This window comes from Camelina sativa, chromosome 14 (genome assembly GCF_030686135.1).
Source record: "Camelina sativa cultivar CO46 ecotype springtype chromosome 14, ASM3068613v1".
NCBI classification, from domain to species: domain Eukaryota; kingdom Viridiplantae; phylum Streptophyta; class Magnoliopsida; order Brassicales; family Brassicaceae; genus Camelina; species Camelina sativa.
The window spans coordinates 9,862,640-9,885,551 of NC_141893.1; the positions used below are offsets into that span (position 1 = coordinate 9,862,640).

At 36.3% G+C, this 22,912-nt stretch overlaps 3 protein-coding genes and 1 pseudogene across 6 annotated transcripts; 2 read left to right on the forward strand and 2 right to left on the reverse strand.

Moving 5' to 3' along the window:
• Positions 1 to 55: 55 nt before the first annotated feature.
• On the forward strand, positions 56 to 2,325 carry LOC104740902 (F-box/kelch-repeat protein At1g22040). The gene is made up of 2 exons (XM_010461626.3): positions 56 to 248; positions 530 to 2,325. Exon 2 carries the CDS (start codon positions 532 to 534, stop codon positions 1,984 to 1,986), a length of 1,455 nt encoding a protein of 484 aa, XP_010459928.1. The 5' UTR covers positions 56 to 248; positions 530 to 531; the 3' UTR covers positions 1,987 to 2,325.
• A 1,523-nt stretch (positions 2,326 to 3,848) lies between these two features.
• LOC104740903 (membrane-anchored ubiquitin-fold protein 6) lies at positions 3,849 to 5,585 on the forward strand. Its single transcript, XM_010461627.3, has 3 exons — positions 3,849 to 4,402; positions 4,879 to 5,049; positions 5,253 to 5,585. The coding sequence occupies exons 1-3, from the start codon at positions 4,270 to 4,272 to the stop codon at positions 5,306 to 5,308; spliced, it is 360 nt and encodes a 119-aa protein (XP_010459929.1). The 5' UTR covers positions 3,849 to 4,269; the 3' UTR covers positions 5,309 to 5,585.
• A 176-nt stretch (positions 5,586 to 5,761) lies between these two features.
• Positions 5,762 to 6,938, reverse strand: LOC147928011 (uncharacterized; annotated as a pseudogene).
• Positions 6,939 to 9,979: 3,041 nt separating this feature from the next.
• Positions 9,980 to 18,595, reverse strand: LOC104740904 (uncharacterized). 4 transcript variants are annotated; one of them, XR_015579533.1, is made up of 12 exons: positions 18,144 to 18,595; positions 17,652 to 17,771; positions 17,397 to 17,497; positions 17,005 to 17,205; positions 16,779 to 16,901; positions 16,505 to 16,669; positions 13,169 to 16,333; positions 11,570 to 13,095; positions 11,088 to 11,240; positions 10,804 to 10,905; positions 10,580 to 10,722; positions 9,980 to 10,462 (listed from the first exon to the last, which is right to left on the reverse strand). XR_015579533.1 is itself a non-coding variant. In XM_087483433.1 (11 exons), exons 3-11 carry the CDS (start codon positions 17,472 to 17,474, stop codon positions 10,186 to 10,188), a joined length of 6,006 nt encoding a protein of 2,001 aa, XP_087339559.1. In that variant the 5' UTR covers positions 17,475 to 17,497; positions 17,652 to 17,771; positions 18,144 to 18,595; the 3' UTR covers positions 9,980 to 10,185. The 4 variants fall into 4 exon arrangements, 2 of the variants coding, with proteins under 2 accessions (XP_087339559.1, XP_087339558.1); XR_015579532.1 differs by lacking the exon at positions 17,652 to 17,771 and having other exon boundaries at positions 18,144 to 18,538; XM_087483433.1 differs by having other exon boundaries at positions 11,570 to 16,333.
• Between the last annotated feature and the right edge of the window lie 4,317 nt (positions 18,596 to 22,912).

Genomic DNA, 22,912 nt, shown 5'->3' on the forward strand with positions numbered 1-22,912 from the left:
TGATTAGACCGGGTTACCTAATACATTTCAGTTTCGTCTCACCAATCCAACGGTCACCATTAAATCGCACAAATGCAAAAAGAAAATAACAAAAAAAATCGTGCGTTAATTGTTTGATTCAACTACAAAATTCCTCTTTGAACCAAATTAAAAAAAATAAAAAGACAAATCCGAAACATAAGCGTGTGGATACGAAAGATCTCAAAGATTCGTCGTCACTCCTAAATTTCTCATCTTTCCCTGCATCTGTGAGATTTTCATGTCCTTAGAATTTTGTCTGTTAACTCCTTTTTACTCACTGTGTTGTCTGAACGATTTTTTTTTTTTAATTTATAAAGTTTATTACTTTGGTTGGCTTTATCGATGTGGGATCGAATTGATTTGACTCTTTCTTAAGGTTTATGTCGGTTTCATCAAAAATGAAAATTTAGGGTTCATTTACATCTGATTAGTGTTTTAAGCCCATTTCTTGATTGTAAAGTTCTGTTTTTTTTTTTAAATTGTTGGGAATTTTATTGATATGCTGCAGTGATGGGTTCTGTAATGAGCTTGAGCTGTTCCAAGAGGAAAGCAACGAGTCAAGACGTGGAATCCTCAAACGAATCTCGTAAAAGACGAAAGACTTGTTCAGATAACGATGTTGATGTTGATGGTGATGATGATGAGTTTTGCAGATTGATTCCAAGTCTTCCTGATGAGTTATCTATACAGATTCTTGCTAGGCTTCCTAGGATCTGTTACTCGAGTGTTCGGTTGGTTTCACGGAGGTGGAGATCGGCTGTTTCGACTTCTGAGGTGTATGGTTTGAGGAAAGAGCTTGGGAGAACTGAGGAGTGGCTCTATGTGCTTACCAAAGGTCAGGAGGATAAGCTTTTGTGGTATGCTTTAGATCCTGTCTCCACGAAATGGCAGAGATTGCCTCCTATGCCGGTTGTTGTCTACGAAGAGGAGTCTAGAAGGAGTTTGTCTGGTTTGTGGAACATGGTTGGTCCGAGTTTTAAAGTTACTGAGATTGTGAGGAGCTTGTTTGGTAGGAAGGACACCTCTGAGCAAATGCCGTTTTGTGGTTGTGCTATTGGTGCGGTTGATGGGTGTCTTTACGTTCTTGGTGGGCTCTCTAGGTCTAAAACAGTGAGCTGTGTTTGGAGGTTTGATCCGATTTTTAACTCGTGGAGTGAGGTGAGCTCTATGTTAGCGAGCCGGGCTTATTCTAAAACAGGTGTGTTGAATAAGAAACTATATGTTGTTGGAGGTGTTGATAGGGGACGGGGAGGTTTAGCTCCGCTTCAGTCAGCTGAGGTTTATGATCCGAGTACGGATGCTTGGTCAGAGGTTCCGAGTATGCCTTTCTCAAAGGCGCAAGTGTTACCAAACGCGTTTTTGGCTGACTTATTGAAGCCTATCGCCACGGGAATGACTTGTTACAATGGTATGTTATGTGTTCCTCAGAGTTTGTACTCTTGGCCTTTCTTTGTTGATGTTGGAGGAGAGGTTTATGACCCTGAGACAAATCTCTGGGTTGAAATGCCGTCTGGTATGGGTGAAGGCTGGCCTGCGAGGCAAGCAGGTACAAAACTAAGTGTTGTGGTGGATGGGGAGTTATATGCATTTGATCCTTCTTCTTCGATGGAGAATGGGAAGATTAAAGTATATGATCAAAAGGAAGATACTTGGAAAGTTGTTATTGGGGAAGTCCCTATTTACGACTTGACAGATTCAGAATCTCCTTATTTGCTTGCTGGGTTTCACGGCAAGCTTCATTTCATTACTAGAGACACTAACCATAACGTTACAGTCTTACGAGCTGATGTCCCCAACATCCCAGTGTCATCACCATCATCTAGCTCCAGTTCTGTTTCGGGTTCACGGTCTTTGAGTGAAAAGGGCAATGCACCTAACAAGTCAGACACTGTTATCTGGAAGCTCATTGCAACCAAAGACTTTGGTGCTGCTGAACTTGTTAGCTGCCAAGTTATAGATATATAACAAAGTCAAGAAGCTTTTTCCCATTTCTCGTGGGACATTGAGAAATCTCTGTGTACAGCCAGAAGCAAAAACCTGAAGCTTATGAGATGTTCTTCCAAAGATTTTAATCTATTAAATCGATGATAGATTCTTCTGGCATTTGGCTGCCAAAGTAAGCCTGAGTAATAAAATGTTGTGACAAATATATAGTAATGCGATTGTTTTATCGATACCCTTGACACATGGGCAAACATAAACCATAGCATTTACATTACCTTGTAGTTTAATTGCAAAAGTTCTGAATCTGTAACATCAACTTGCTTTCTGCATATATATTTGATATTTCTGTAGTTAGTAATAGAGAAACTTGTAAAAGATAGAAAGTTTCAGGTAAAGTTTGCAACTTATAGTGTGGATCTGATTTAGGCAATTGAAACAGTCTACCACAAAAAGGTATTGAAACCTCTTCCTTAAATGGGTCAATCCATCTCAACTTTTATCCGGAGAGGTCACATTTCTTGAATCCTTTTGCTTAACCGGAGAAATACTCGGTTTGGTGTAGAATCTCTTCCATGGACTGAAATGTGTAACACTTAGATAAATTTATGTAATGGTGGGGGACCTGAGGAGGCAGATAAGCAGAAGAAAAGTTTTTTTTTTTTTTTTAAATGCCTTAGGAACATAAACGCATCATATGCTCTAAAGCAAACCATTTCTAGATTCTCTCATTTACACACTTCACCTCTATTCATTTCTTTTTTATCTTCTTGTATTTTCTTTATATGAAAGTTGCGTTTGATTTATGTTTCAACGAATCTATTCCATGATTATTATTTTGACATTTGGTTATAATACCTGCTTTAATCTGATGTGAAGGAACCAGTCTTATTTGTTTTTTTTCTTTCTGAATACATAAATCTTAATATCTAAATATCACTAGCCTGTTGTTTATTCCATCCAAAGCATGTATTGGTTTCTTTTTGTGGCATGCACGCAACATTTTGGTCTCCCATTACTTGAAAGCGAAGGAATTTTAGTTCTATGACTGTAACTTCTTCCCAAACTAAATCGAAACCCAAATGTTAAAAGGCAGCATTAGGCAGAAAAAAACTTTCATAAATATAACAGTCAATTATGTCATTAGAATGAATACCTCTTAGTTTCATTCATATGGTCTTACTACTACAATTGGGTAGAAGTGATGTTCTTAACTCTTAACTCTCTTAACCCCCCCCCCCCCCCCACAAAGTTTATTAAAGGTTTGTTATTAAATAACCATTATTATTAATAATTAGTTACAGTAGTTAGCCTTCTTCTATAGTTGGTGGCTGCCATTTTCTAACCATTCGAGTTTACAACAATATGTTTATGCTCTTCGAAAATTCCAGAATTGCCCCTCTTATCATTGGTTTACAAAAGAAAAAAACACATATAAAATTTAGCATAATGCCCAACGTATTAAAACAAGAAATAATAGAGGAATTCCATAACAAGAAGTAATTAATCTCTCTGTAAGAGTTCAATATCAAAAGAAAAAGTATCAATACCCACTTAATACGACGAATAAATATAATTATTGGAATCCACTTGTTTCATTTTGATATTGTACAACATGGCCAGAGTTTGTATCCGTCTTATACTAGTATTTGTTTGTCTTATACAGTAGTATTTTGCATCGTTACACGAATATAGATTTACGTTTATTAACTAGTATATAATATCACCATCAAAACAATCTTAAGTCTAAAGATTTGAACAAATTTGTTTGATTAGTAAAGTCAACTTTATTTGATGATGATATTAATGGAGGAATATGTAGGGGTAGAAACGTCAAATTGAGGATTTCAGGTAAGATTATAGAAAAAAAAAATTAAAAATTTCCCAAATTGTCTGTGTGTGTGTTTTTTTTGCTTCTTGTTGCTCAAATACAGAGCCTCTTAACCAAAGTGTCTCTTCTTCTTCCTCATAAATTTCTCTCCTTTTTTTTTTTATATTATAATTCGGATCTGTTCTGCTTTTAGAACGGTCTGATCCTTCTTGTAACAAAGCGTCGTCAATATAGTCAAAAAGATTCAATTTTTTTGTTTGGCTTTGGCGCGTCGGTTTGGTGCTTTTGAGCAACGGGGATTTGAAATTCTCCACGAGAATTGATTTGGGGGGGGGGGGGGGGGGGGTTTGTTAATTTTCATGATTTGGGTTTTGTAAATTGGGGTTGGAAGTGTTCGATGGTTTTCCTCAGAGAAGAATTTTGAAATTTCTCTCTTTTTTTTTTTAGAGTTTTCTTTGAGGGGAAATTGAAACGAGATGGCTGGTGATGAAGATTGGGTAGAAATCAAGTTTAGACTCGCAGATGGTACTGATATAGGTCCGAGCAAGTTTGATCAATCTATGACTGTTTCTTCTCTTAAAGAGAAGATCATTTCTCAGTGGCCTAAAGGTATTATTACTTGTGGGTCTGCTTCTTTGAACGTATACTGATTTGATTGATTGTTTGATGGTTTCTTGGTTTAAAGTTTCTGCCTTTTCCCATTGGGGGCTTTATTGTATACAGTTTTGTCTTCTTTGATTCTTGTTTCTTGTCTCTGCAGTTGTCTAATGTATAATGATTGGGCTAGTGTAGGTATTGAACTTTGTAAAGTAATGAGAATTTTAAAGATAAAGGTGAAAGGTTTAGGTGTTGTTGTTGTATAAAGCTACTCTACCAACTGATTTTTGGCTAATAAAACTAGTTTGAGGATTGATGATGATGTCTCACGTTGTATTTTTCTTCATGGATGTTTGTGTGTGTTTTGGCCTTATTTGGATATGTTGTTGCATTTTACTATCTTCTGTGCTGTGGTATTGTATTACTACTGCTACTTAAGGTTTGTGTTGGAAACGCTGCATATTCAAGTGTTATTACTCTTTTGACAGACAAAGAAAATACTCCAAAAACTGTAAATGATGTGAAGCTCATCAATGCTGGGAAAATACTGGAGAACAATAGGACACTTGCAGAATCCAGGCTTCCGGTTGGGGAACTTCCTGGAATGATCATCACTATGCATGTTGTTCTTCGCCCTCCTTCGCTAGACAAAAAGAGCGGTAATTTTCCTCAATGTACTCTGTTTATCGCAGTACAGTGATATGTTTCCCTGAAGCCTGTAGTCGCTTGCAGTTATGGTTTTCAGATTCCTATTTCTATGTTTATTACTTTATTCCCATAGGTTTTGCTGCTAATTACTCTTATTTGATAGATCATGGTCATATCCTCTCATTGTATGAAATCTTTCTGTCTTTTTCTTCAGAAAAGCTGCAGAATGATCCACCGATTAAGAATCGCTGCATGTGCACCATTTTGTAGCTGCAAGTAAATTGGATCATAGAGAATTTATATCCTTCATGATAATGGCATTGGTTGATGATGCTCCATGGAACAGCTTCTGTAGCTTCAAACAAGCTTTGAGAAGTTCCTTCCTTCAGTACAAAATGATTGGCATAGACATAGAAAACAAATGATCTTCATTAAAGAATTTGGTTCCATGTGTGTGTGGTTGTTAATTTATTTTTCATTTTTTTTCTGTCAAAAAATGGCTCCACAAAATGTACTACGATTCTTGAAGGATGGGTTTTTCGTATAAGTTATAATGTTCGAAGTGATTTGTTTTCAGAATTATAAGAAATTGATGTTTTAAGAATGAGAGATAGAAAAGAACTCAAAACATAATTAAAAAATCAAATTCATTAAAAACTCTACTTTTAAAACTCTTAAACAATGAACCAAATTCTAAGGCTCGTGTCACCTAAGTACTATAGCTCATCTATATCTTCCACATGGTAACTTGAAACGGCACAATGGACAAACTTGACTGTTGGCAAACCACTCGAGGTGAGAGCCATCGTCAAACTCGTGTCCACAGGGTAAGGTCACGATTCTTTCTCCCATTTTAAATGTATCAAAACATATTGTGCACATGTCGAAGCTGGATATCTTGTTCTCGTATACTTTCCTTGGCAAAGACTCAACCGCAAACTTACATGCCGGTGTATACCAAATGAGACTTCAATAGTTCTATCATCAAATAAGACTTCAATAGTTCTATCATCAAATGACATATCCTATACTCGAAATACTGGACATACACTTCCATCGGGATAGGAGGATTGAACTAAAAGGTAATATAAAATAAAAAAGCACAATCTGGATAAATGTTAACGGAGGAAAATATGACCCTAACAACAAGTTCATTAAGTTGACTAATCCCATAGCCAACCTGATTGCAAGTTAAACGTTCATCGTCGTCTTTTAAGCAATATAGTTGTTCCCATCTATACCTGATGAAACTATCCAAGATATCTTTGGCAGGCAAGGAGAAAGCCAGTACGGTTGGGCAATCTCTTATTGGTTCTTCCGACATTAGGATACTCGCATAGACTTTAATTCTTCCTGCGTCTTCAGGTTTAGGATTGTGGTCGATTTCATGGTTCAGGAATACTTTGTCAGCAAGTATTATTATTTTTCTCCTTTTCTTTTTTTTTTGTCAACAACAACAATAGTAGATTAACTTAAACGAGCCAATGTGAACGGACAATGTTTATATAGGTAGTCAAGCACGATTCAGAACGAATGCGCCTCGCTAAATTGTCCACTTTAGTATTCTGAAGACAAGAATTTAGGTCCTTTTCTTTGATTTTATTTCATTTTTGTCAACTAATAATTGATATTTTCATCATGCATTTATGCTAACGAAATTCAGATGTAATTGTTAAAAAAAAAATGCAGCCCAAAGTAAAAAGAAATCTTTAAAATTGATCCCATCCTATAGTGATGTTTTGCCATAATAACCACAAAACTGTTTTATCATTAGAAGAAAATATTCAAATCCATACTATTTTGTAATGGTGTTATTGTGTAGATATTAATTCTCTTTTGGTACAATTAGTAATCACGTTAAATTAGTAGTTTTTTAATAATATAATACATGCTCAATCATATAACAAGTACTGTTAGTAATTCAGAACCACAATATTACAATCAAATCTCCCAACCTAATAAAATGAATTGAGAAGAATACTACTAATCGATTGGTTCGGAACTTCCAAACCGGAAACTGAATTGGTTTACAAATCACGTAGGTGCTAACACTCGTCGTTTTAAATAAGTAACGAACAAGAACTCTCAAGAATACACCAAACTCCGCCTGTTAGACAATTGCATCCAACATGTTTAAGATGATCAAATAAAAAAAAAACTTATCAATTAATGTTAATAAATTTTAAAATCATTAATTAAGATTTTTTTTTAATTTAATGAATTACTACTGGTTAACAATTATGAGCCCTAAATAAATAATACATTTATAACTAAACATATATTTTTTAATGTGTACAAGAACTCTACAAAATCAATCTTTTTGATACAAAGATGGATTATTGGAAAATGTTGATGAGTTATGACTTAAAATTAGGCCTACATCTTTATATTATAATATTAAAAGAAAAGTACAAATAAAGAATGTCTAAAATTATGACTCTTACTAAATCAATTACCACTCAATTATTGGTTTTAGAAAAGTAGTTTTGAAGTTTGTCAAAAAAAAAAAAGTAGTTTTGAAATTAATAAGGGTAATTTGCTATTGATGAAAAATTCAATGGGATGAAAAAGGAAGCTGTCCTCCTATACTACAAAGGTGTACCTCAAAGGACTAGTAAGCTTGGTTTAGTAACCTACATACGAGAAGATACTAGCTCTCCTTGGAAGCATACCAAGGTAACCAATGATTATGAATGTTTTCCACTTGTTGCAACTTCTGCTATAATATAAATAAATCATCATGTTGCGATCCATTTGTCAATCTAGGTCTTGTGGCAACTGGAGGACGCATCTGATGAGGAAGAGGAAAATTGTTGGAAAATTAAGCCATGTACTCTCACAGTCCCTACAGCGTCTACACACAGAAGAAATATTGAAGAGTTCAAGTTGTTTGGACAAATTGTCTCAGCTCAACAAGATTCCGTGAAGAGGTGTAAATGTTAGGTTTCTCAAATTTTAGATACTGCTCAATGCTCTTGGTTTGATATAATATGCAAATATCTTCAACAACAGTAAGATAACACTATATCCGTGTAGAATATGGGGTTTCTAAACAATACACATCACTATATTTTATCTCCAAGCTCTTTAGTTTTCTTTAAATGGCTGGATTCTGCTTTTTTCCTTGCTTCGTTCCCATCAATGCTTCTTGGACATGGTCATTTGATATTGAAGTCCCTGCAGCTTGGTTTCATACTGTTCTTTAATGAAAATGATTCTCAACGACAACTCCTGCTGTGGGGCTAGTGGGGATTTATAATCGGTCTTTTCACTAGAACGATTACATTTAGCTTCATCATTCATTCACCTCTTTCAAATGATTGGACAACCTGTTGAACTCGGCTGTTTTCCAAATCTGCTCAGAGAGCTTCTGAGTGAGGTCACTGCACCTATTTTCAGTGTTTCAAGCTCACTGGCACCTTTTCCACACAGCCCAGTTAGTATATCTTTTAGTATCTCAACTGTGTAAGATTGTATGTAATCTCCCTTAGGAGTTTTATATCATTGATAGGAGTTTATATAGTGTACAATGATATCGTAACTACCAAATATACTCTATACAACAATAAGATTTGGATATATTCATATCTAAACTAACAAACTGTAGGTTCCGCCTCAGCCTTTATATTAAGCTATCTATAACTTGAGACCATTGTCTGGTTTTTATACAAATATATTCAACAACAGTGAAATAACAGAAGATTTACTGGTAATGAAGAAGACATGCCACTATATTGATGTGTCTGCATTTTATAGGGTTTTAACCATAGTTTTTACACTTGTTTTGAGTCTTTTGTTAGGTCCTAGTATGCTTTTAGAGTCTTTTTAGTTTTTTGTGAGTCTTCACAGGTTCTAGGTGACTTTGGAAGGAATTTGAGAGCTTTGGGGATGAAAACATGGATCTGGAGCTAAATTGGTTGAAGACTGATCAGGCTAGCAAGCAGATGGAGTGAGAGCAGAAAAAGCATCCTGGATCGGCTGATCCTCATTCGGATCGACCAGTCTCGTACCCGAAGCAACTTTTCCTTTTTCGTTTTAAACCAACTTTTAGGGTTTTATTTTACTATTTAAGCACGAGGCTCAACCTCTAGAAAGACAACTATTATTCTACGCAGCTTTTGAGTACTTGTAAGCTTGGGAGAAGATCTCTAATCCTTTGTATCTCTTTGGAGAAGATTTCTGAACCCTTTTACTTCTCTTTGCAATTCAATTATGATTTCTTCATCCTTGTTTTACTGTTCTTTTACTTCTATGTCTTAGTACTCTCTCTGTTGGGTTTCGGGTTTCTAAAGGGGTTTTCATGATTCTCTGAATTTAGGTTGCTAGATTTGGGATTGATCTATTGTGTTCTTCTTCTATTGTTGATTATAATGCTTAAACTAGATTAGCTACCTAGTTTATGATTGTAGGTTAAATTCATCTAGGCATCAAAAGTGTTGTTGAATTACTTGAAAAGAACATAGGAGAGCAAGGTGATCCTTAGCCAACGAAAGTTGAAGTTGAGGCACCTTGTGAACAGATCAAACTTGAACATTTATTGCTTGTTTGGTTTGCTAGGTCCAAACAACGGTTTAGGGTTTAGTGAATTCATTGCATAGATAGTTAACGCTGCGAAAGTAGGTTAGCTTTACAATCGTGATTTGAGTTCTAGAACGGTGTCTAATGCATCCCCATCTAACCACCTTAGTCCAAGATTATATTCTCCATAGATTCTTTGTGCCCAATATCCTTCCTTGATTGCAAAACTCTTATTTATTTTCTGTTTTTAATCGATTACTTGAAACACAATCTTTCTTTTTGCCTTAGCTATATTTAAATCTATACAATTTTATAGTGCATGGCTTGGTCTCTTTGGATTCGATCCTGAAGTGTTACAACGATACCACTAGATCGTGTTGGAGTACACATTAGATTTAATTGACCTTGTTGGTCACATATCTGTGTTCTCAACTACGCTTTCATTCTTTTAACTTATAAGAATATGGGGTTTTCTATACAATACAGAGAAGAGATACATGACTTCGAGATCCCCATATCTTGAATAAAGAACAATTATATTAAGCTATCTATAACTCGAGACCACTGTTAGAACTTGGACTTATTCAACATTCTTGGAACTTATATACATAGTAAGTAACATCTGTGCATTAATGTTCACCAAGAGTTGCTGACGATGAGCGGTTCAAGAGCATAGCCTTCTTTGATGCCCTAACGTTCTTCAGAGTCATCATGAGCTTTTGTCTCTCCCCTTCAACCTCTGCAAACTTGAGGCTTAGCTGAGAATAGCGGTCATGCATTTCCCTAAGCTCTGTCTCCATAGATGAATACCGGCCTTTGGTCTCCAGCATTTCTTCAATTAGATTGTTTATGTCTCTGAAACTCTGGAAGATTGCTTCGTCATCGGTATGTTGCTTCAAGAAAGAGCTGCAAATTCAGGTAAAAAGGAATAAGTTCAACGTCTAGTATAGAGTTTGACTCGTTCCTGCAGTATCTTGGTTTTACAAAGGCGAAAATAAATATAAGAATCTTGGATTCATGTACCTCTGGAAATGGATGGTTGATTTTCTCTTTCCACGCAATGCTTCAGCAAGTTCTATCTCCAGTGCAAGAACCCTTTCCAATGCGTTTCCGCAACTGAAGTTCTCAGAAGATAGAGGAAATATACTTTGAAGTTCTTCTTTTGCCTGTTGGAAAGATGATCATAAGACTTCTGGACACACATGTTTCAGTATATATCACAATCTCTAGAAGGTAAACATCCGCACCTGACGCAATTGTATCAGCTCGTGTTCCAAGCCCGGAAATCTGGCGTCTGAATCATTGTCATCTTGAGGTTGAAGTAGATTCTCATTCTTCATCCGTTCTAGCTGTAAAGAAGACAAAAGAAATGATCCAGTGTCACAAACATAAAATCGTTCTGCAGATACTAACCAACAAGTAGACATTGTGATATAAAATTGCAATCCAATCCAACCAAAGTCAGATATTAATACATCCAATAATTTTAACTCCACTCATTAGAAATTCTAACCAGCAATCCAAATATTACCTCATTGTTCAAGTGATCCATGCTAGACCTTAAAGTCTCTGCCCTGAAATTATTATTGATCAAAGCAAGGCTTTCTTCACTTTTGTCCAGCACCATTGCTTCTCCTGAAGGTTGGTCTCCGTTCCCGTTTACATTGCTCAATTGAATAGCACCCTGATGAACAATAAACATGAATTAAAAGGTGTAAATATAATAAGCATAATAAACAACTAATCATAGCAGCACCTTCTTTCCCATTGAGTCACAGAAAACAATATGCCTAATATGTAACTAGGGAAATATTTACAGATAACATCGAAATACGTAGTAGGCTAGTCATTACCAGCTTGATTAATCACGTAAACTAGTTACACATAACATTTCATAAAGAGGATGGAGCAGAATTTTTAACATGACGAGTTGGAGCAGAACTAATTTTAATGATACCATGAACTTGAAGAAATCTAACTTCCAAATAACTACTAGTTTGACCTGATAGTTACCTCAATGTTTGACCTGGGACTGATGGTTCCCACTGTGGGAACAAAACAAGCACCATCCCTTTGCTCGTGGTTCAGCAAGTTGCCTGAAGACACTGCAGATATATTTTTGTCCGCCAACTCTGATACACGATCATCGATGCTCAATCTATCTTGTTCTCCCCTCTCAATATATTTATGAGAGCTGTAACACTGTACTACTTCTCTCAATGATTCTAACTCTTTGGCCATTTTCAAGTTTTCCTCTTTGCATTGCTGCTGAAGAGCTTCAAGCCTCTGTTTTTCTTCTTTGCAGCACTCAAGACTTAATAATGAACAATCCAGCTCAGCCTTCATCATGTCATAATTCGTCATTTTCTCACGTTTATCATGGATAACAGATTGTCGATCAGCCTCCAATTCCAATATTTTATCTTCCAGCTCTTTAGTTCTCTTAAAATGGCTGGATTCTGCCTTTTTCCTTGCTTCATTTTCATCAATGGCATCTTGTAATTTCATCAGAATCTCCTCACCATGCTTCTTGGACATGGTCAGTTGATATTGAAGTTCCTGCATCTTGGTTTCATACTGTTCTTTGATGAAAATGATTCTCAACGACTCCTGCTGTGAAGTTAGCGGGGCTTTATAGTCGGCCTTTTCACGGGCACGATTGCATTCAGCTTCAACATTGTCCTTAAGCTCTTGCAAATGATTGGACAAGCTTTTAAACTCCTCTGTTTTTAAAATCTGCTCAGAGAGCTTCTGAGTCAGATCACTGCACCTATTTTTCAATGTTTCAAGCTCACTGGCACTTTTTCCACACAGCCCAGTTAGTTTGTCTTTTAGTATCTCAACAGTGATTTCCGCCTCAGCCTTTAACACCGTTAAATTTTCTATTTCTTCTTCATGCACAACCAACAAAGTTTTCAACTGCTCGACCTCATGAGCACATAAGCTTCTCTCAGGCAAACTTCTTTCTGCATTCTCATCCCTAGTTGCGTGCTCTTTGAGTTCAACTGACATTTCATCAATTCTATCCGCAAGAACTCTATTCTTAGCCATGGAAGACTCTAGTTCAGACTTTAAGTCTTCAAGACTAATCAATAACTGACTGTTTTCTTCCATATACCGCGTTTCGTTGACTAGACAGTGGTTAAGGGCAGATTCCACATCAGTGTGCTTCTTTTGAAACTCAAGGTGGCTCTTAGAGCAGTAGCTAAGTTGTTCTCCAAGGTCATTAATACAGATCTCAGACTGGATCTTTGTAAAAGTAAGCTGAACATCTGCAGCCACTAAACATTGATAAAGTTCTTCTATAAAAGAAGACTCTCGATGAGCATTTCTGACATACTCCAAACGTTGAAAAGACTTTTCAGATTCCAACACAGCTACCATCTTCTCCAAAAGTTCCACTTGAGATTTTTGCAAATCAAAGTTCTCCAACAACAAATGCTTTTCATCTAACTCAGAGGCAAGTTCTTCAACTCTGCTGTCTAAGTTGTTTCTCAAACTTCTCTCAATTTTCAATTCTGATTTTACAGAGTCGAGATCTGCCAACAACTTTATATTAGCATTCATATGCTGAGCTCCTACATTACGAGAGTCATTGAACGCATTCAGTACCTCAAAATGTTCCTTGTAGAGCTTGTCAGCATAAGTCTCCCATTCTGTTCTTGTGAAAACAACCTGGATATCTGCTGCTACTGAAAATTCCATCATTTCAAGTAACTGAGATTCCAAATCGGAAATATATGATGAATCACGATTCAAGCTTGTCAGAGATGTTTCATATCTTGTCAGACAAAGAGCGTGAGTTTCCTTCTCCAGCTCCAGATCGGACACCATTTGCTTAAGACGGACCAACTCAGAGCTTTGCTCATCAAAACTCATCAATTCGGAACTTTTCACAAGCAACTGAGACGTAAGATCTCCCATTTTAATTTCTAGTTCCTGCCTCAAGCTTTTTTCAAGTTCCAACTCGTGGTCAAATGTTGTCTTTAAATTTTCAAGCTCACGCACAAGACCCAACGTTTCCTGAGATTTATCCTGAAGAGAATCGAGAACACGTTTTTTTTCCTCAGCCAGTTCTTCCACAAGCAGCTTAGTTCTTCCATGTTCAACAGCTACAGAGCTTAATTCACTAATCTCTTGACCAAGTCCCTCATTCTTGGCAACAAGTAGATGTATTTCATTCTCAAAATAGCCAAGACGAGAAAGAAAGTCCATGTGACGGCTCTCATAGTTTTGTTCAGCTTCAGTAATAACCTTCATTTTGTCCATGATAGACTCAGTTTCCAACTGAAGTCTCTGTAGGAGGGTAGTGGAAGCTTCTAGTTTGGTGACCAGACAATGTACATCATTCTCATGCTTCTGCTTGAGCTCCATAACATCAGACTCAGCAGCCCTTACATATGACTCTGTCTTGGATTTTTCTTCCATCAGATCATTGTTCTCTGATATAAGTACGAAACATTTTTCACATATCTTACACAGGAATTTATCAAGCTGCTCGGTTATATCATGGGCCTCCAAATCAAGATCCACTCCCTCTTCCCACAGGGGCAACGAAACAAGTTTTTCATTGTAGCAGCCTAACGTGTTTCTCAACTTGTCTTTCAAACTACTGAAGTTCTGCTGTAGATTTTCATTTTTTGTGACCAGATCATCAAGCTTACCTCTCACAGAATCAAACTCAGCCTGCACAGCAACAAGCCTTGTCTGAAAATGATTTTTTTCCAGCGCTTCTTTCTCCATAAGCACTGTAAGCTCTTTTTTCTCACAAATGCATGTCTCATAATTGGTCTTCCAATTCTTGGACTGCAACACTAGAGATTCAAGTTCATCAATCTTCTGCAGAAGGATAAGGTTCTCCTGAGTAATATTCTGCAAACTTGCTTCTACAATTTGATTCTGCATAGCTACAGTATTCCATTTGGCAATACATGTGGTTTTCTCCTCCTCCAGGGAGCAAACCTCGTCCAAAGTAATATCCAGCCTCTGCTTCAACATTTCCTTGGCCTCTGTTGAAAGCTCCAGCTGCCATCCTAGTTCATCAATTTTCGCTTTCATGATCCTTATGTCAACACTTGCTTCAATAAAAGTTTCCCGTAGAATGTTCGAGAATACTTCCAGATATAAGTTCCTTGAGTGCATCTCATAGAGTTCTTCTTCAACTTTTTGATATAGGCTTTCTTGCACATAAAGAGATCTCTTCAAATCTTCTAGAAGAATATCACCTTTTATGGGGTGTTCCTTCATCCCCTTTTTCTCATTTGGAAACTGTGTGAGTTTTATATCTCGAGCTTCCTGTTTCTCAGGCTTTGAATCATCTGTTGACTGGACGCATTCGTGAAGGCTTTGTGGAGGGTCTGGAAAAGCTTGCTTAATGAGGTTCTCATTGGTCTCAAACATAGATACAACCTGGGATGAAAGCAATTCAAGATCCTTCTGCAGATGGTTGACAGCAATAGAATAATTTAAGCGGGCCCTTTTCAGTGCTGCCTCTGCAGCCATAGCTCGTTTATCCAGTTCTTCATTCAAAGAATCCAAAGCTTTCTTCTCCTCACAAAATCTTAGTGTTTGCTCATTCATATCTTGGCGCAACGTTTCCATCTCAACATTCGCACCGGAGATACTATAGACGCACGTGGAATGTTCAGTCCTTAGACTCTGTAACTCTACAAGCAACTGCCTTTGAGTTTCCTCAAGCTCCTGGACCAGAGATTCATAATAGCATTCCATCTGATCCATTTTCTTGGTAAGGCTATCACGTTCAGCTTTAGACTCGTCGAGCCCTCTTACAAGCTCGAGTATCTTATCTCTCATGGCACTAGCAGATTCTGCTGAATTGGGTTCACGAGAAGTAAGATCAGGCATACCAAGATATTGAAGTGGATCGAGTTCTGGTTGATAAATATCAGTATCCAACTCGGAACCTGCCACACAATGCTCTGCTTTGGACACGCCTCTCTCTTTCTTATCGGTCGTGGTAATAATCTCAGATGGTATTGTGCTGAAGTGAGATATAGGCTGGCCAATCTGCCTTTTAAAATCCTGTAGAACTCCAAGCAGAGACTCAAAGTCTGAGAGGAACACTCTTAAGTCTCTGTCATGGTTGCCATAGCTAACTTTGTTTTGTATCTCTCGTATGTTATCCTCAACAACTAAAAGTCCCTGCAGCCATCTTAGTTGTAGACTGTGTGGAACATTATCTTGGACTTTGCTATTATATAGCATGTGTGATTTGACGCTACGTAGACGCTCCATCTCTTCTTTTAACTTTGAGCACTCTGATTTCAGCACAGATACTTCTCTGACCAAATGATCCCCAGAACCAATCTCTGATATAAGTATCTGAGAAAAATCTTGAGCTTTGGAACCTATATCATCTGCATGGCATTGTAGCGAATTCACTTCAATCTTGATCTCATTAATGGATGATTCCATGTCGTCCAAGAATCCTTTAAGTTTATTGTTGTCTTCTATTGCATTTCCCAAATCGCTATTCCTACCAAGATAGTCTGAACCCCAGCTATGATGCTGCCACTCGCGACCGTCTTTCTCTTTCAGCGGACTCTGAGCAACTCCACTCAGATCTCCAGATACCACGCTTTTGAGGCTATCAAGTTCATTCGTGCTGGATATATCATGTTTCTCTGCACTTAGGCTCCCTGATGTGTTTGAAGAGACATCAAATCCCAGTCCTGAATCAAGGTCATGTCTCCCCACAGTTTCTTCAACTAAAGAATTATCTCGGAACTTTTCTTTGAAACTCCCTCTTATATTTGTCTGCAAATAAAAAAACTGTGTCAACACCCTCACACCAAATTAGTTTGATATTTGACAATATAAGTTGTGTCAACACCTTCACATCAAATTAGTTTGAAAGTTGTGTTCTATGAGAAGGTGACCATGAAACTACATAAAAATCAAAGCATTTATGGGAAAAGAAGACCAAACCTTATCAACATGAAAAAGAGTCTCATCAGAAGGTGAAATCCTGCCACGAGAAGATTCGTCAGGACTGCTGTTGTCAGGGGTCGCTGATGGACCCCTCTCACTGAGTTCTCTCTGCTGCTCGAACTCTCTGAAACCAGTTTTTGAAGTTAAAAGCTGTATAGTGACCTGAAAACAAAAACAAAAATATTGAGATTCCAATCTATAAGCTTAAGAAAGAAGTCTATTTCTTGATCGGAACGTGAGAAACAGAGAATAGATACTAAATGGTCCATACATGTAAGATAGCTCCTGAATCACAACCTTGCAAGGGCAATGCCACAGCAAAAGGTTTTAAGGCGTCAGCATATTCAGCAAGGTTGATCATAGCCTCTCCAAGGATACTAGATCTAGAAGTACCCTGATCTCATAAGAATGCAAAGGGAAGAATAAATTAACTCTGAAATTAGAAGTCAGAAAAAAAGAAGAAGAGAAAAGATAGGAAAGAAAAAGTAGAATGATACCATAGCCACAACAATCTTATAAAGCTTTTCATCATAGTGCTTGGTCCTTGTATCCTGAAGTAGCCTTGTAGTTTCATAGATGGGATCACCCCACTTGCAAGTTCCATTTCTCACAAGCGCTTTTGTTGTCTTTGCTGTAGCTTTTACGGAGTCAGCAGGAATGAAAGATATGAATAGTTTGTCCCATCCCACTTGTGGAACCTTTTAAAAAAAAAAAAAACAAAGCAAGCATCCCATCAGATCACCACTGTGCACATTCAGCAAGCACACAGCATCAACATCTTATATATATAACTACTCAAAGATACATAGTTTCACACACCAACAGCATAAGAACACAAGCAAAGGCAATAAGAAGTAATGAAACTGACTTATTAGTTTATTTGACTTACATGAGTAGCGTGAAACTGCAATCGAAAGACCACTTTGACTTTGGCTTTCTCCAGCTTCCATTTTGCAAGTCTCGACATTACTCAAAAAATAATCAAATCACCTGCAAGCAAAACACATATGGAAACAAACAAACTCAATTATCGTTTTCCTTGTTCATCTTCATATCTCCAGATGTTCCAGTTACAATCCTCAATCCTAAGCAAGAACAAATACTACATAGATAGAACAATTCAAAACAAGGAGAACAATGAAACCTTAGCAATGCAAGCTGAGATCTTCTAAGTCACTCCAGGCCCTTGAAAGATTCCAGATGCTAATTCCACAAACTATTAAATGATCCCTCAATTCCGAAATAGCGAAAGAGAAACAAAAATCTAAAAGTAAACACTTCTAGTTAGTAACCCCCTCAGATCCAATCTCACCTTAAACTATATAACCCAATTTGTAAACACCTCAAATCGAGAGTAAGAGATCCGAATCAATCAACATACTTAGCCAAATTAAGAAAAAGTTCCACTAATCTATCAACAACACATTGTCCAGATTTAGTAGCTCGAAGAAACACCCAAACACTGGGAACAAAATTACTCACTAGAACAACAAATCAAGTCGTGAATTCTCTTAATAATGGCTGAAACTAAAAAAAAAAAAATATATATATATATAGCAATAAAAACAAAAACAAAGAAAGCTTTGATTTGATTGGGTTATTGCATAAATGGAGATGAAGTGGATGAGATCATTACCTAGTTAACGGATCTGAATTGGGTACTTTATGTCGGAAGCAAAAAACTAATAAACGCCCGACCAATGAAGGAAGAATCTCTCTCTCACTTCTTCTTCTTCTTCTCCAGGCTTTTCCCACTTACTGATGATAAAATATATAAAGTCTGTGAATTTTCAAAATTGGGGGTAAGCTAATATGGGATTAATGAAAACTACATTAACGGATCTAGAGGAGATTCAAGGCAAGAATTAGGGATTTGGAGGGAGAGAGAGAGAGAGAGAGGGAGATTAAGGTTAGGTTTTTTTGATTATTGATTGATTTTGTTGTTGTTATAAGTGTTGGTGATTTGGTGAAATATCACAACGGTAGGAGATGAGAGAAGAAGAAAAGAGTAGAGTACTTAATTAGTAGTGTATGTTGACCGGTTTAAGTTTTTGTATTTAGACAAAAGTGTTAATTAAGAACAGAGACATCCCGCCAACGTCTCTCTGTTATCATTCTTAATTTCGCTTTCATTTAATTTTTTTATTTTTATCATATGGTCCCATATTTTTTTAAGTATAGAAGTAGTAATGAAGATTTTTATTTATTTATGTCAGGGTGTATTTATTTTTTGGAAGCCTTGGAGGCTTGGAGGTGAGTGACCAATTCGAATATATATATGTTTTTAGAGTGAATTAGTGTAATAATCAAAACTGAAAATATATTTAAAAATATAACACATTAATTCAATAAATTAATTATATAATATAAGGGGTAGGGAAAATAATCAATGGAGAGGGTGTTGATGATTTGGAGGAAGAGATGGTGGTAGAAGGTAGTCGGTGGAGATGGCTGGAGGTGGTTTCAAGCAGAGGTGGTCGGAGGTGGTTTCCGGTGGAGGTGGCTGGAGGTGGTTTCCGGTGGAGGTGGTCGGAGGTGGTTTTTGACGGTTGTGGCCAGAGGTGGTTTCCGGCGGATGTGGCCGGAGGTGTTTTCCGGTGGTGGTGACCGGAAGTTCGTCGGAAATGGCCGGAGGTGGTTTCCGACGGATATGGCCGGAGGTGGTTTCCGGCGGATATGGCCGGAGGTGGTTTCCGGCGGATATGGCCGGAGGTGTTTTCCGGCGGTGGTGGCCGAAGGTGGTTTCCAGCAGTGATCGCCGAAGGTGGTGGCCGAAGGTAATCGCCGGAAGTGGTGGTCAGTGGTGTTCGCCAAAGGTGGTGGATGGTGGTGGGGCTGGAGGTGATGGTAAAGAGTGATGGTAGAGGATGATAAAGAAAAGGCTAATATTGTAATTATTATAAAAAATACATACTATATTATCTTTATATGGTTAGAATGGCTACTGAATGAATTATAATTTTTTTTTAATCATAGAGTTCAATTCCCCACTTTTTTATATAAATCTGATTAATGATCAAACAAATGTGTATAGAATAATACTAATAACCACATTAATTAAAAAAAAAAAAAACATTACTAGTAAAAGTTAATGATGTCAATGGTTAATATCGCAAGATTTACTTCACACAAAACGAGATTTTTAAAGACTTTTTAGACCATCTACATTGGTCGATACTCAAACCGTTGCTTAGTTATTAAAAATAAATAAATAATAATAAAAAGATGAGAGAAAATGAGAAAATGAAGGAGAGAGAAGAGAAACGATTCTCCACAAAGCAACTATAGAACCGTTTCTGAGACACATGTTAAATGACTAGTGGCTGATTTTTTTTTCTGATTTAATCTTTAAATAAATAAACATATTATATTAAAATAACATATAATGAGTAACTCATCTCATTTAACGAGTGGAGTTAACTTTTTATTTTATTTTTATTATTATACAAGTATAGATTTTGCTCCAAATTTTTATCCAAATATCATGAGAGTTTGAGGTTATCAATCACCTAGGACTGTATGTGTTTTATATACATCATAAAACGCATTAATCAAATGAAGAAAAATAATTTAAAAAATCGAAGAAAATAAAAAAGTAAGTGCAATGGTGGCCCCAAAACGGAGCTGGAAGGGCACGTGGTGGGAGGGTTCTCGAGTGAGCGGGTCTCTTTATCTCCCGGTCACACAGCTAAGCTATTTCCACTTTAGCACGTGAACGTGAACTTATGTGATCGTCGTACGTGGTGTTCGATCCAATGACTAACATCTACGCACGCGTCGATGACGCTAGCTGGTTCGCGTCGATAACGCTAACTGGTTCCTAATTGTAGTGCTACTGTCTTGGGCCGAAGCCCAAATTAAAGATTGTCTCTATATTTTTTATTTTCATCACTAGATTGTAAATTCAGATTAGTATTAATCTCAATCTTAAAAAAAATGAAATATGTTTCCAAGACTGTAGTACTGTACTGTAGTAAGTGGTAGTGACCTTTTTCAGACAAAAATGGATTGACTTAAACACACACATTTAAGTTTTAACCAGTAGTCAATAGAGTTTTTTTTAATGTTAAAGGCAGATGTGAAAGCATTGAAACAATAATCTTTTCTAATTAAATAGTTACATGTTGCTTTTCATAATTTTTTGTAGACTTGTAGTGCATGTATGGGACCAAAAAAACGTCAAATATATAAAAGAAAGTTCTTCAGAAATCTAGGAATCGAAAGAAGAAGCGCATTATCGTTTATTCTTTTTCCTGATTTTCTAATATGTACTCTTAAAGTTTATGTGTAATGGCGATCGATGGATATATCATACTCCAAAATATCTGATAATTTTTATTGGTAGTTTATTGATACCGACCCACTCATACCCATCTTGCCACTGGGTAATTAATTTATCGTTGTTGAGATGCTTCTTCTTCTCGTCTTTTGCTAAACGGTTTAACTATAAATTTGCCACGACAAGAAAAGAAAAAAGAAACTATAAAGCTACGTGTCTTTTGATTTCTAGTTCTTATAGTTTTTTTTATATAATTTTTTTTACCGTTTGTAGGGTAAAAAAACTTTAAGGAGGAAAAAGAAAAGTGGTTACGATATACATTACAAAACATAAATAATATTTTTCGAATATATAAATTCAAATTCGATTGTGTTGAATCAAAACATTATATTTGACTTGAAGCAGTCGACGTATCATTATTTGGCTATTCTCTAAGAACTGTTAAAATTAGGTTTTTGTTTTCTTTTTTGTAAGTTGCACCTCTAGGCTCTAAGCCTCTAACAAGATTCATTAACTCTTTCGACTATTTAAAAATTAACCTAAGTATATCGAACTAATTAAATGTAGTGTTTAGTGTTCCAGAGGAATTTTATATGGTTTACGAACAGAAGCCACGACACGGGCTACGTTCATTGCTTCGTTAGACGTTCCTGTAATATTATAACTCGTAAAACATAAAGAGTGCGATGCTTAATGCTTTCGTCTTTGTGACGTGTAGTTAATCATATACGTCTCTCTATATTATACTAAGTATAATCTAAATACGTCTACTTTTTGCAATATATTTAGTACTAAGTGGATGTAATCATATCCGGATCTATCTTAGATTTGCATCAACTCAAGTTTTCTTTTGTTTATCGTCTGACTATCGTTTCAACTTTTAAGTTCCTAATTTAATGAGGGATTAATTGTCGTATCTGCCGCCTCACAAATCTTTTACTGTCAACTACAATAAAAAAGGTAAAAACCGTTTGTTTTGTAATGACTATACAGAGATGATATTGTGCCGCTGAACGATCAGGATTCGCCGCGCAATTTTGAAATCTTCATTACTCGTCAGTCGTCGTCTATATATATTTGAAACTTACGTGTCGTCTAGCAATTATTTGCGACGACGGCTTTAGCAAACCAGTTTTAAGTAAAATACCCACTATAATGATTAGCATATTGAGTATTCGTTCAGTTTAAAGATTAATCATCTCACTTGAGGACTTGAGGTGTAATCGTTTAGTTTAACTAGCAAAAATCTAAAGTAGTGAATGATCTTTTGATTTAATGATTACTTTTCTCAAGTATTGTTTTGAATAAACATTGAATCTGATCATATATATACATTACTCGGGATAGCATGGGAGTTTTGTTGTCTGAACCAACAGTCAAACAATTCACGCGGGAAATGTATATGGGTTATAGTTTTCTGTTTAGGGTATATATATATATATATATATATGTATATTTATTCTCACTTTTCTTCTAGTAATAGAACCAGTCTCTCTTTTGATCATAAACGTTAGCTAACACATCATTGGTTTACTACATAAAATATGTGTATAATTCATATCCGTCTCAATATATTTAGTACCTAAAATGAGTATAATCCTATTTTAGTTTTAATTTGTTTACGTCACCCCATTCATAAAAGATCATAAGTTTTGATAATCTATATATAGTTCTGCCGACAAAGCAAAGAGAAAAAGATATATGGTCCACTTTGTATAAATAGTAAGCTTACCTGTAAAATAAAACATTGGACGACTTAAAAATAACTATAGGACTCTAAAATCTGTTTCATTGATAACCACTCAACAAAGGACGAGGTAATCTCCTATGCTTCAATAATAGAGTCAACAAATTATACTGTTCTTCATTCTATCTGACGATAGAGACACTTGAAACTAAAGCAACGACGATAACATTCGTATTTGTAAAACATTACATTTAGATTCCCACTATTTGCGTACGTATAATATAATAGCTGTCAACAAAATGTACGTATAAATTAGTGGGAAACAGTATGACACAAAAAAAAAGTGGGAAACAGAGAAAATAAATCCAACTAAAATGGACCCACTGATTTATCTCTATATATTCATCCCAACCCCTACACCTTAAATTCCAAAACAACA

Excerpts from the sequence above, each read along its gene's own strand:
- LOC104740902 (XM_010461626.3), top strand. The coding sequence starts at position 532 with ATGGGTTCTGTAATGAGCTTGAGCTGTTCCAAGAGGAAAGCAACGAGT.
- LOC104740904 (XM_087483433.1), bottom strand. The coding sequence starts at position 17,474 with ATGTCGAGACTTGCAAAATGGAAGCTGGAGAAAGCCAAAGTCAAAGTG. Across the intron at positions 17,206-17,396 it reads TGCAGTTTCACGCTACTCAT|GTTCCACAAGTGGGATGGGA; the intron begins GTAAGTCAAATA and ends TTTTTTTAAAAG. Across the intron at positions 16,902-17,004 it reads ATAAGATTGTTGTGGCTATG|GGTACTTCTAGATCTAGTAT; the intron begins GTATCATTCTAC and ends TTATGAGATCAG.
- LOC104740903 (XM_010461627.3), top strand. The coding sequence starts at position 4,270 with ATGGCTGGTGATGAAGATTGGGTAGAAATCAAGTTTAGACTCGCAGAT. Across the intron at positions 4,403-4,878 it reads CATTTCTCAGTGGCCTAAAG|ACAAAGAAAATACTCCAAAA; the intron begins GTATTATTACTT and ends CTCTTTTGACAG. Across the intron at positions 5,050-5,252 it reads TTCGCTAGACAAAAAGAGCG|AAAAGCTGCAGAATGATCCA; the intron begins GTAATTTTCCTC and ends CTTTTTCTTCAG.